This window comes from Eublepharis macularius, chromosome 2 (genome assembly GCF_028583425.1).
Source record: "Eublepharis macularius isolate TG4126 chromosome 2, MPM_Emac_v1.0, whole genome shotgun sequence".
In the NCBI taxonomy this organism is placed as follows: Eukaryota; Metazoa; Chordata; class Lepidosauria; order Squamata; family Eublepharidae; genus Eublepharis; species Eublepharis macularius.
Window position 1 is genome coordinate 42,330,640 of NC_072791.1, and position 14,107 is coordinate 42,344,746.

Sequence of the window (14,107 nt, forward strand, 5' to 3'; positions counted from 1 at the left end):
TTGTACTCATACCAATCGTTTAAGTTAATAAGTATGTTCACAGTTGTTCAATGCTTTTAGGTTCAGCATGATCTAACAACATTCATTTTCTGTTGAACAGCTAACATGCTAGTTCAGAAATGCACTTCTGTACAGGGTAATTGTTTCTTACAACATTAACAGTGCAGTCCTAAATCAACGGGCTTAGAAGCACGTTCCTTTGCTTAGGATTGGATTGTGTCTCAGACTTGCTTCTCCCTGGCTGGGCTGCTTGCCAAAGCCTCCTTCAGTTAAGACTGCGCTCATGATCCAGCCAAAGTTCAGCATTTGACTTCAATAGGGCATAACAGAATATGAGCTGAAAGTGCTTGCTGAAATCAACAGGACTTTAAAAAATGCTCAATTTTGGCTACCTTGAACCATGTTTTCTACTTTTTCATATGAAGCTGTGCTATCCAGAGACTAGGTATCTGCCGTATGTGTAAGCAACAGTGTAACACTGTAACATAGTAATAAATGCTTTTGATTGAGTTTAGCCTTGCAAGTTAATTAAATGTGAGCCAATCTGCAAAAATCAATTATATGATTACTTACTTACATCTCTCCAAAATACTGCAGTTAACACCAGCAGTGATGCAAATGTGTGTACATTAAGTCTAGTAGGGTTCACTATTATTAAGTATACAGTCTTCTTAAACTTAGCCCTCTAAATTATTGTCCTACAGAAAACCTAAATTTCATAGAGGATTTTGTATCAGTGTTTTGGAGAAGCAGGAGAACCTATTTCTAACACCCTTTCCTCTATGGCCTGCCTTAAAATCCCTGACACGAATAATATTATACTTTCTACTCCCTATGAGCAGTTATGACCAATTTCCCTTATGACCAATTTCAAATTGGTCATAAATTTTGAGAGAAACAAAATGAGTTTCAGTAACAGTAGTGAAATCTCTCACATTTAAATGTATGTGCATGTAACTGGTTATTCACAGATACCTAGCCAATGGTTTGATGTTTGTTGAGTTAGGGAGTCTTTTGTGTTCAGTTGTTCTTATGTTGGCAGGACTAAAATGCCTTTAAAACTTGTATATTATATCCAGTTTCTGAATTATACAAAATCCTACTGCACCCAAGATTACATGGGGTGTTTGCTGCACTATAGTTTATCCTGCTCTTCAGATATTATAAAGCTTCTATGTTACTAGAGAGAAAAAGAAAGCTCTACTATTGCCAGGCATTTTTGCTCCTCACCCGATCTTCCATCTCTTTGGATATCAACATGGTACCATTCTCCATCATTTGCTTTCCTCTGAGTGGCCTTGACTTTGACAGTTCCAGAGCCCATATCAAGAAGAAGGTAGAGGTTCCCATCTAAGAGTTCCACGGCAAAGAAATCCACTTTGGTATTCTTCTGGCTCCTGGAATCCTTTCTCTCCTGTGGCTTCCCATGAGTAAAGAGTATGAGGCCATTAGGCTCTGTGGTGAGGAAGTCAAAGGAGATGGAACCCATTCGCTTAGTGTTCCATTTAGGCAGGCTAATGTAGGCCTCAGGTGTCTCAAAGTTGATGGGGTCCAGTGTGGCCACATTTTCACATGTGAACTTCACCTCTCCATAGATTTTCATCTTTGTGTCACCAATCCTTGCCAAGCGAGACAGCTCTAGACGGATATCATTATTCTTATAAACAACCTGTCAAGGACAAGGGAAAACACTATACATCAATCCAGAAAATAACGCAAACATCAGAAAGAAGCACCTAAGGATAGTCTAAGGACAGGTGTGAAATCATATGAGACTCCACGCTAGGACAGTACCTGCGAATAACAATAACTGGTATTCCACATCAGCTAGATATCATACAGAGAAGACAGTATTTTCAGAAGTATCCAGTGTGAAGTTTTCTAAAGACTTTTTTACTGTTATAAAGTAGGCCAGGTATAATGTGTGCCTGGAACAGAGATGCTACAGGTGCCTGAGGACTATTTTGTTTATTTATTTATTTATTTTATTTACAAAATTTATATCCTATCATTTTGCCCAATCAGGGCCAGCTAGCAATTGAAAACGGAGCATTATCCAAACAGATCATGAATCCAATTAAACCAAAAGCAAAATTAGGGTTGCCAAGTTGCCTGCTTGCCCCCCCCCCCATTTGCCAGATTCACCAAAGACTGAAACAAAGTCCTGCTTTCTAGCATAATCAGTATCATGGGGAATCATATTTCTTTAACTGCACAGTGAGTCAAGCTGGAGTTGCTTGCTGACTGGTTGACATCCTGAACATTCAGTAAACTTTAGTTCCTACTCTGCATGCATTCATTTGCTTTTTTAATCCAACAATTTTTTTTCTCATATTCGCCTCTGCACTCATATATCTTCAAAGGTGCAAAGGTAAGCTTTTTGAACTGGGATGATTAGGACAGACAAATGAGCAGTTCACACAATCAGTGCTCACTGATGCCATCAAACCAGTAATGTTCACAGCCACCTCCAGAATGTCAGCAATGTTTCTGTTCACAGCAGAATCAGTCTTGCACAAGAGTACTCCATGTAGGCTGGCATAAAGATAGAGCAATTGAGAGAGAGAAACTAACAATGGCTGCTCTGGTCTAGAATTGTAGCAGCAGCAGTATGAGCTAGCCCAATGCCTGATGCAAACATCTGATGTACATTCAATCACACCCCAAATTTCTAAGCAACCACACATTATGAATCTATGAGAGAGCTGTGCTAAGACTGGAGTCTGGCTGACCAATTCTGTACCAAGCAGAAAAGCTTACTCCAAGTTCATACACTGTGTAGCCTGTCAAAGCTAATGAACATCTAGTGGAAGTTCCATTGAATGTAATGGGACTTCCTTCCAACCTAAGAGTGTGTAAGGTTGCAGCCCAATCATATCTTACTATATAAAAGAGTAGGCATGTTGTAGACGACTCATGTCCTACCCTGGTGTGCCACCAGAGGGTGCTGCTGTGGAGGGAAGCTCAAGCAAGGCAGCCTGACCCTCCAGAAAGTGCGCTGTGGTGGGAAGCTCCAGCTGGGATCAGGAGCGGAGAAGGTAGCAATGCCCACCCCTGACCTTAAACCAGCTGGGATCAGGAAAGAAGCAGGTGGCAATGCCTACACACCTTTCACCCAGCTGGGATCAGCAGGTGGCAATGCCCGCCCCCCCCCCCTTTGCTCAGCTGGAATCAGGCTCGGAGAAGGTGGCAATGCCTTCCCCCTTCACCCAGAATCAGGCACGGAGCAGGAGGCAATGCTTGCCAACCCTTCACATTGCTGGGATCAGGTGTGGAGCAGGTGGCAATGCCTATCCACTTTCACCTTGCCGTGATCAGGCATGGGCAAGATAAAGACCTACTGCAGAAAGTCTAGAAGACCCACTACACTTAAAGAACAACTTAGAGCTGAAAATTAGAAACACAATTAATCTAAATGATTATCAAAAATATTTTTATCCAAACAGCTAGGCGTTAGCAAATCTATAACCAAATTACAGTTATAGTGTTCCAAAGATAAGTCAGTCAGTATCCAATAGATTTGCACATCAAGTAGATTTAAACAACCCCATAAGTCAGTCTGGATTCTCCAAAGTCCATACAAAATGAATGTGGAGGCAAAGCTCTCTCTTCTTTATATTTCTTCAGGGAAACCCAAAGTCACCAGGAAGCAAGAAGCCAATTCCTGAGCTGGGTACCCATGTGAGAAGTTATTCAGGCTTTGGGGACTCTGTCCGTCAATGCTCTGGAGAAAGCTTCCACGAAACAAGAATTCAGCTTGTGCCCTGCTGAGCAGTTGACAGCTGTATTTCCTTCATTCCCTGCATGGCTGGCACCTCCGTTGTGGGACCTCCAGCTCAGGAATCGGCTTCTTGCTTCCTGGTGACTTTGGGTTTCCCTGAAGAAATATAAAGAGGAATCCCCCAAGCCAGGGCTGGCAACCCTATGCTACAGTTCTCAGCAGTTATTTAAAAGTAAAATCCACTGAATACAGTGCAGCTTTTTTCTTTTTAAAAAACGTGCATAGGAAGGAGAAGATAGTTTCCTAGAACAACCTGGTATGCTTGGAAGTAAGCCGATTGAATTCCTTGGGACTTAGTTCCAAAGCTCCAACCATTAGAAATGATCATATCTATGCTACTGAAACAGTAAAAATCAAAAACAGGCTGGTGAATAGTTGCCAGTGGAAATGCTTTTTCCCTCATTTTAATATAAAGTGCATTTTATTGCCAACTGTTAAGCAAAATAAACAAGAGGCCAATAAAGTATCAAGACTTCTTCCAAATAGGCAGCTATTAATAACAAAGAGGGGGGATCCTAATCAGATAGCTTTCCCCCATCAGCTAAAAGAGCATCTCTACAATCAACTAAAGATGCAGAAGAAGAAAGCAAAAAGGTGCCACACTTGGCAGGTGGCCAATATGAATTTTACTTCCAGTCAGGCGGAATTAAGGTGTAAATTGCCTTCGGTTCCTCAGGTTTACATATTCCCTTGGGCAACGCCCATGTGTAGTTAGACAAATTGCCACTAGATGTCCTCATTGTATTGCAAAGTGCACCTTGAAGTACTTTCACTAAGCCACAGAATTTTCCTCTCCTAAAGAGCTAAATTTGAAGGGCAAAATGTAATTGTGTGTATGTGTGTTTTCACTTGCCACTGTTGTTCAGAAAACGCTTGTTGTTTATTTGGAGCAGGGGTAACCGTTATCTTCTCTATGGCTTATTGTTTGTGTGTACAGCCTATTTGTGAAGAAGGGTGCAAAAAAATTCTTTGGAGTGTCCAGCACCTTTTGTGGACTTCGCTGTATCCGGTTTTTTTGGAAGACACACTATTCATAGTGGTTGATCATCCATTGTTCTGTGGCGCCTGTCTTCATGATAATGCCTCGGGGCTGCTTGGGCTCTTAACAACACATTGATGCTAAATGAAACTGATGGCCAATTAGAGCAGAAGATCAATGATCAGTACCTCGGTTATCTAAATGTCCTAGTTGTCCAAAGACACTTAATACGCGAAGTATGTATGTTCAGAATGGTGCCGTCCCATCCAAATCGCACTCTCATTTATCCACATGTCTGAATAATTGAACATTCTGGATATTCCACCACTCCTAACTATTCAAGCAAATCCACTTTTACAAAGGTTAAAAAGATCAGTTGCCGTTATCAGATTAAACTGGGGGAGGGTAAACTGCTCGGTAAACTACTACAAGGTTCTGCTTTTCAGGCGCAAGTACTTTTTTTTTTACATATGCATTAGCTTGAGGTAACATACATTCACCCTAAAACGCAAGGATTATCACTAAAGCTACTGCAATATTCAAATGCCAGAATATATTAATCAAAATGCAGAATCAAAATGTAGAACGTAACAAAGTCTGCATCGCCTGCATTTAATATGATGGCATACCACTTTGCTCAGCAAAGTTGGAAGCCTCCCTCCAGATCTAAGGAGACTTTTTCCAATTTAAATGCCTCTCCAAAGAGTTGGAGGAAGACTCCTTTGGCTGGAAGAAAGTTTCCAGCTTTCCTGGGTAGGGTGGTATGATGCTTTCTGAATGTTCAAACCACTTCATACACGCTAGGCAAACAACCAAAATTTAATTAATGTGAACTTTCACATGTGAACATTGGTAACTGCAGGCACATCTTGTGAAATGGTCAATATATGTACATATGTATATATATTTCCTCTCTTGCAACTGATATACCTGTTAACCTGCATTTTGGACATTCAAAAAATGAGTCAGGTAATTATCAACATTTACCTGTGACAATTAAGACATTTTATTAAAATGTATTAAAATATGAATATCATCAGTCACCAAATGTTGGGTATTAAAGTGCCATCCTAAGCAGAGGCTTAGAAGGAAGTTAACTTGGTTAGGAATGTGTATCTAATATAAGCAATAATATGCAATTCAAAACATCTTAACTTGCTATGAATCTTGAACAATGGTTTATATTAACAAAGAGCTCATGAAGTGATGCCACAGCTAAACACGTTTTGGAGCAGCATCTCACTGAGCAGGTGTGAGTATATTTAAATTAAACTAATGCAATATTAATTCCTGAGAACAACTGGAAATCTGAAACCTGCTGGACTTTTCATTTTAGGTTTTTATTGCAATGACTGATTCTGTGAGGGATTACATTTATTAATCACCGTGTACGAGTAAGGAACCTGAGAACAGGTCTTTAGTAAAAATGGCTGGGCTTAGGTTCAGAATTGTAAGCGTTGTCAGGTTTTGGCCTAGCTCAGATATGTGGTTGCTGGGCTGATTAATAACACCTCTGAAGCAGTCTCTGAGTTCCCCTGAGATTCGACCTTGGGAGACTTTCTCAGAGAGGCTCTATGTTCACTCCCTAGATTTTCACACAGCTGAAATGCTAATTAACAGCTCAGCCCTGATTGGCTCTTGAATTGCTAGGTGATCCACTGAGTCCTGAAAAAGATGGCTTCTCAGCTCACCTAGCCCCATTCCTTTCCTCTCTGAGCTAGCTTTCTTTGACCAAGCTCAGACCATGACGTAAGTATGCCAGAGAGAAGTTGAAAGCTGCATGCTATTCATTACCTCAGCATGCCCCTATACTGAACCAACTGGGCATCGGAGAAGGCTCGCATTTTAATGGATGGGTGAGATAAGCAAAATATAGATGCCAAACAGAGATGCCTAGGTAGCTAGCTCTCAAGTTTTTAGATAGATGCAGGGGAGTTAGCTGTGTTAGTCTGTGGTAGCAAAATCAAAAAGAGTCCAGTAGCACCCTTACGACTAACCAACTTTATTGTAGCAAAAGCTTTCGAGAATCACAGTTCTCTTCATCAGATGCAATGACGAAGAGAACTGTGATTCTCCAAAGTTTTTAGATAGGCAGATTTTTATTAGGTAGCAACAGTAAGGTTTTCTTATTTTATGCTTTCTGCAAACACTCCTTAAGTTAATAAACTTAACTTTTATTTAAGCTGAGTCTGGAATTCATGACTTGGTTGTGGGTACACCACAGAACAAACCCAGAGACTGGAAAGCCAAGGTCTTTGGGAAAAGTAGAGCTTTCAGTCTCACAAACAAAAAGAACGTGTCCTACTTGCCTGATTGCTGAAATGGCTGCGATGCTGTGATTAGCACTCAGAATTAGGAGGTGGCCTTCCCAACAGTATGGACCTTCTCTCTTATAAAGAAAGATGATTCTTGTATTTAGTTGCATCCAACTAACTTTTTTGTTAAACTGCATTGATTTCTCCTTACTATAACCTCTGTTTCACATGGATTTTGTCCATACAGGCCCCATGATCTCCAGCACAGCCCTTTTGGATGATCAAAGGAGACTTATTTTCATCAAATAATAAGAATTAAGTGCCATTAGGTTTTTAAGGCAAGAGATGAGCAGAGGTGGTCTACCACTGCCTTCCTCTACAGAACATCTCTGGTCTTTGATGCTGCTTTCCCATACAAATACTGACCATAGCCAACCCCTGTCTAGCTTCTGAGCTCTGACAAGCTAAGGCTAATCAGGGCTACTTAGGCTGCTATAGGCACTCAAGCTGGTTACAGAGTGAGTGAGTGAGTGAGTGAGTGAGTGAGTGAGTGAGTGAGTGAGTGAGTGAGTGAGTGAGTGAGTGAGTGAGTGGTGCATGAAGTAAGGTTTGATGTTTACATGTTTATGTGCATGATATAAAATGGAGATCTTAATTATAATGAACATTTTTTGACATTTGAGATCAGGAGAGGTTGGTCTTCCATCCCAGAAGCTTCGCTGGCAGGATATTTTCCCTCTTCTGCTTTTCACCTACAGAGTATCGTATCTCTGCTATTCATTTCGGTAACTAAGACATGAACTAACGCTTGGGGAAAAAAATAAAGCCTTTGTATAAAACATTTTGGTATTTTACAAAATCAGAGCCTACAATTAAGTACAGGCAACGATTCTATCTTGCCTTCATTTGATGCTACAGGCAAGACTTCTTATTTTAGCATGTACATTCATAATGCTTATAAAATAATAGTCCGGACCATACTGTGAAATTGTTTAACCCATCAACCTCTTGAAATACAAAGCACCATGATTCTCGGGCTAGGAAAAGCCATGAATAGAGAGCACCTGTTAAGGATTACCACTTTCTCTCCATAATGCTGGGAAGGCAGGTGCACGGTCAGTAATTCTGATGCATATCTGATTTGATTTAATTACTTATCTGTAATGGAACTTCTATAAATTACTTGTCTTCTTTACAACAGAACAGTAAAACATTGTTTCTATATAAAGCTTTGCAGAAGAGCAGCCAAAATGTTGGACTTAGACTGGACTGGAGAAGCTTTAAATCCCACTGAACAGACAATTTTGAATAAAAAATTAACTCATCCTTAGAAAAAGAATTCAGAACACATGATGTCTACCATAGTAACCAATTCCTGAAGAATAATGCTGGATATGTTAACAGAAAGCCATAACGAAGACATGTAATAGTCCTTCATAGCCTTACGGACTATTAAATGCATTGATAAGTGACTTTTCCTATGCAAGATTTTCATGGTACAATATACAATTGGATCCTACCATTTTATTCTGTCACTGGCAGCACAACCATGTAAGAGATCTTCCAATGACGCAACACAGTGCATTGTGTCACCACAAGAATGTTTTGCACCAGCAAAATGCACTATGTGCTAGAGAACTATGTAGGCACTGACAGACTGTCTTTAAGGTGCAGTGGCAGTTTTAACACAGGAACCTGAAAACAGTGATCTGTGAAAGACCTTTTATTTGAGAATAGGAGCAAGTTTGGAATAAACAAAGAAACAAAGACACACAGAGACAAGGTGACACAGCTGTGGGCCTCGCACAGTCAAGAGGGTGCTGAGGTCCACAGCTGTAGGCTGTACCAGCACACATTATATATCTTTTTGCAGACAAACTACTGATGCAAGAGTAGTGATAAATCACATGGTTACTTTATCTCCTGAGCTCAGATCAAAACTGCGAGTCCACTGTTTCAGGTTTTATCTAACTGCACTGTCTGATTAGAAACTCTGTGTCTCTTGTTTAGGATGGAACATGGAATTTGCAATCTCTGGTGTCATATGTGACAAGCATTTTACAGGATAAAGGACATGTTACAAAGAAAAGGAAATGCATTGCAGTAAACTGGCTACATCAAAGGTGAAAAAGGTCTCTATTCATTCTTATGTTCAACAATATTCAATCTTATCACATTTTTTCAGCCTTACACGTAACATTTTCCATCAATGGATCTGGTGGCTCTTCAAAAAATAAATAGGCATGTATTTTCTGCCATTTGTGGTTGGTAAACATGATGATTACTTGATCTGGCAATGAGTGCTAATAATAATAGGAGAAAATCTAGAAACTGGACTGGTCGCCAGAAGAGTTGCTTTAGTATTGCACAGCTTTAGGTGCAAGCAGGTGCAAGTTGTAGCAAGGCCTCAAAGTACATGTAAAAGCTAGATCTTGTCATGGATTCCAGTATCCTCTTAGAGAATCCCTTTAGTGAAGAAATTCCCACATAATTCTTTTAAAAGGAGAACATCCAACAGAGGTCACTGATCTAGTTTATATGGGCAGTAGGGGTGTGAATAAAGGAGGAAAACAGAAGCTACCAAAATAATCTTTGTTTCTTTGCAGTGGACATTGCCACTCAGAATAAAGAATGACAACTTCCTACAAAATTAAGATTCAGGGAGCAGCATAGCCTAAGAGTTATTGATTTGCTGCCTCATAGCCTAGGTAAAACCCTTTCATTTTCTTGACGAGTCAGCATCTCTCCTGTTGCATATTCCAACACCCTCCAGTTGAGCTATTTTCTTTACTATTGATGCAGATAAAGGAGGTCAACTCCCCACCCCCCAGTTCTTATCCTTCCCCTAAATGTATACAAACCTCCTAGTCCGTGAGTTCATAAACTTCCTGGGATATAAAATGAGTACAAGGCTCACGCCTAACTGCTATAGCCTCCTCAGACCATTAATACCACTAAGGTTTACACTAACATGAAGAATTAGCTATAGTGGACATTCTTGGAGCTGGGCAATGAACTTTCAGCTGGGTCGCTCTTTCATTGGATTTCACTTAACAGAAGCAAGTGATGAGGGGCCAAGCTAATCCCAGAGAAGATGTTTTATTTAAACACAGACAGTTCTTAACCAAGATTCACAGCTAACGACATAGAACTGAGTGGATTCTTTTTGTGATTGTCTTCACAGCACAGGATGTTAAAGGAATACCTATTGCTAAGCCAGTTTTTTTAAAGTAGTAAAGCAGACAAACCATGTGAAAAAGAGATGTCAAGTGGGGGAACCACAAAGGAGTCTCTAGGAGGGTCTCATCTCCTGCTGGCTGTTCCTCCAATGGTATTTTCACTTTTCCTTGCCCTCATGGTCCTTACAGTGTGTTCCTTTTCACTGCTTCCTTCTCCCTCACATATCATTTTCAGTTTCTCCATCTGACACTTTATGTCCAGTCCTTCCTTACTTTCCTCCCCTTCATATTTTCTCCCCTTTCCATTCTTCCTTCCCTACCTCCAGTCCTAATTCCCCCATTGCTTCATTTTTCTATCCACTCTACCTTCCAGGTGGTAAGAGCCCTGTGGCGCAGAGTGGTAAGCTGCAGTACTGCAACCCAAGCTCTGCTCATGACTTGAGTTCAATCCTGGGGGAAGCCAGGATCAGGTAGCCGGCTCAAGGTTGACTCAGCCTTCCATCCTTCCAAGTTCGGTAAAATTAGTACTCAGTTTCCTGGGGGTAAAGCAAAGATGACTGGGGAAGGCAATGGCAAACCACCTCGTAAAAAGTCTGCCAAGAAAACTTCGTGATGCGACATCCCCCCCACATGGGTCAGCAATGACTTGGTGCTTGCACCTTTACCTACCTTCTAGATCCACTCTCTCCCCTATCCTTCTTATCTTTCCTCCATGCCTACTCCCTTCTTCTCTCTGATTCACCTCTAGTTTCAAACTGGAACTGCCAGCAGCCATTTGGGATTACCTAGACAACCATAGTTGCTTACACAATTCAAAACGGCTGCTGAGAACTCATGAGAAAAGCTCACAAGAACTTGGCATTTTAAACTATTTATTCTCTCCCATCTTTCCCTTTTAAAAAATTCTGAGGAAAAAATATTTTCCCAAGTTTGCAGAAATATCTCCTCTGTCTCTCTCTGGCTCCATTGTACAAATTCTTTGGATCTGCACTTCGGGTACAAGTTCAGAATTAGATATACAAGATGAAATTTTTATTACTAGTTTTTGAACTGACTGGCAGGCAGAAAGATAACTAGCTGCCATGCTCAGGTGGCATTTGCCCAATGGTCCATAAAGAGCCTGAAGTGTGAAATTGCTGACCTCATACTAAATTTGTAACTTGCCACTTAAACCACCCTGCCCATGAGAAGACTGGGAGGTGACCAATGTACAACCAATATATTTTTATTGAACCCTATGATGAACTTATGAAAAAGTGAAGTACTATTATATATAGGGTTGCTATTTATCAGGTAGGAGCAGAGGAACTCCCGCCCCTGCCCGCCATTGCCTGCCCTCATTCTGGCAAGCGGCAGGGGTGGGGAGGAATACAAGGGCCAGAATAGCATCCCTCAACATCATGAAATCATTTCCAGCCAAGTGACCAAAAGTGAAATCACTGCATCACAAGCCACTCTAGCATTCACTCAAAACTCATGAGTCTGCCCCCCAAAATCTCCCAGGGGTTGTCACCCAACCCTACTTACATAAGCCCCTGTCCAGGTGTAAAAGTATCCATACAGCAAGGCCAATTGCAGCTACATCTATTGCAGAAATACTGATTTATAAAAAGGGAGGAGGTAACCCCGCAACGTTCAGAGCAATGTCTGCACGGGTACAGGTATCACGAAAAGAAACTAATGCTGATTTTCCATAGCAATCCAAAATGGCACCTGACATTGTGGAATCTAACACCGCACCCAGAAAGAGAAGGATGTGAGGGAGGGAAGACCAAAACCAAAGCTACAGAGGAAGAGGGAAGCAGACCTTGATTCTGCATGAAGAAAGTGGGGGGGGGGGGAGGAATCAGCAGGAAGGAAGGAAAGCACAGAAAGTCAGGGGGAGTGGGGACTCAAAGGGGATATTCTATTTTCTCTCTCCCTGGTGTCTTCTTGAACATCTTAAACCAGGTTTAGGATTTTTAGCAGAAAAGCAGTATATAAATGAACTATCAGTGCCACACTAGAAGGGTGTAACTCTGCTTTGGAATCGCACTGTAACTAACGTCTAGTATAATCCTTTGCAGAATTGCTCCAGTCTGCATTGGATTGCACTATTGATAACTTAATCATGTCACAAAAAGAGAAAGATGGTGGAATGAGCTACCTGAGGCTGAAGTAGGTGGATTCCCTCCTTCACCCTACCATGTGGTTTAATAAAAATTCCATGGAAACTCTCCCATAGTGCCCTGAGCTTCCCATCCTGTTAATGGAGGGGCAGAAAATCCCATTATGCAATAAGGCAGTAGGAAATGTGCTACAAGGATGCTATGCCAAATATAACCAATGTTAAGGCTGGTTGCCCCTTGGAACATCCACAGGAACTTTGATTCTGCCACTGCTATTCACGCTGAGCATTACTGCCCAACAAGGGAACAGGCTACAGCTCCATGTCTTCAATCTGCTACTACCACTTTCGTGGCTTCAAGACTTGCATTACATTGTTTTGGCACCTGAGGCCTGAGATATCCACTTGTCTGCAAGGCACCAAACCATGTGACATGCACAGCTCAAACACAACTAAAGGCTAGAAAGAGGAGTGTGCAGGGCTTCCAGTGGCTCCCATCCAACCTGACTGGCTGACATTGCCCTGCCCGGCCTGCCCAGCAATCTCTAATAAAAAAAAATGTTTTCCCAGCTTGGTGTTCCAAGCTTCTCAGTGTGTAATACCTAATCAGCACGAGTGAAGAGTCCAACGGCTCCGCCAGAGCACGTCTAGGCTGCAAGTGACACATCCCATTAATCATTCGGTCTGCTCTGGAATCTGTGCGCACAGAGCATGAGCTCAGCTTCCTTATGGGGAATAATACAGCTGCCTCTCCTGCTCAAGACACTGCTATGCGATTGTGAGCATAATTAAGGAAAGTAAGCATCTATGATTGTGACCAAACAGGCGAGAGGTGGTTGTCATTGGAAAACCTGTGTCAGCCACTGAGGGGACACACATTTTGTCCTTTTGAGCACAGATTTGTAACCCTCCCAGGAAATTCAGGATAGGGCGGGATAAAGACATATATAAATAACAGCAGAGGTCTGATGAACCTGTTTAACAACACCCGTCTTGTATTGCCTTCAGAAGAAGGTAAGAAGAGCCCTGCTAGATCATACCAGTGGCCCATCTAGTTCAGAATCCAGTTGCCCTGTGGGGCTGATAGGATACCTCTAAGCACTTTTTTTAAAAACCTAAGCACTGGGCTTCAGAGGTTCACTGCCTCTCAATATGAATTCTTGGAAGCAAGGAGGAAGCTGCAATCAGGCAGTTTGCTGATAGCTGTCACTGCTGGCTAGCCTACACTTGACATGGAAAGGAAAACGATTAGCTGGTTCTATAATGATGGCTCTGACAACCCGACCTTGCAAAAAGCCCTGCTGGCTTGAGTTTTTGGAACTCAAACTCTGGCCAGATTGGGACCACTGCCTATTGATTTCCACAAAACTCACAATTCAGACAACCTGCTCCAAAAGCCAGTATGAAATAACTATCTATGTCTTTTTAGAATATAGTCTTCAACTAGGATCACTGGTTACATTTATCACTGGCTAAAGGCAGCCTTTTAGTGTTTAAATATGACCCTTTTCCAGTGCATGAATACATCTTAACCTAGCATCATTTAGTGTTGCACTAAATGTTTAAGGCTTTTTACGTGCATGGAAAACGGAGGAGTCCACAGATTCCTATATGCAGAGCGCTCAGTATTGGCAGATATTCTTGACCAAAGTGCATCCCTATAGCAATGTTCAGGAGGAGGAGAGACACAAGCAAATTCTGAGGCTCAAAATGATGTGTACAGTAGCCTCATCTTGTGCTTCACTGTGTCAGTCACTATCTCCACTGAAATAATTCCTGCTTTATATGCAATTGTGCAAGCTCAAG

General features: G+C 41.5%; 1 protein-coding gene across 4 annotated transcripts in view; it reads right to left on the reverse strand.

The window, feature by feature from the left end:
- The window catches only part of NRXN3 (neurexin 3), a 1,560,869-nt gene that overhangs the window by 1,124,077 nt on the left and 422,685 nt on the right, over positions 1-14,107 (reverse strand). For all 4 annotated transcript variants that reach the window (XM_054971960.1, XM_054971959.1, XM_054971961.1 and 1 more), the window contains one exon: positions 1,231-1,669. In XM_054971960.1, the coding sequence (XP_054827935.1) occupies positions 1,231-1,669 (439 nt within the window). The remainder of the gene's footprint in view (positions 1-1,230; positions 1,670-14,107) is intronic.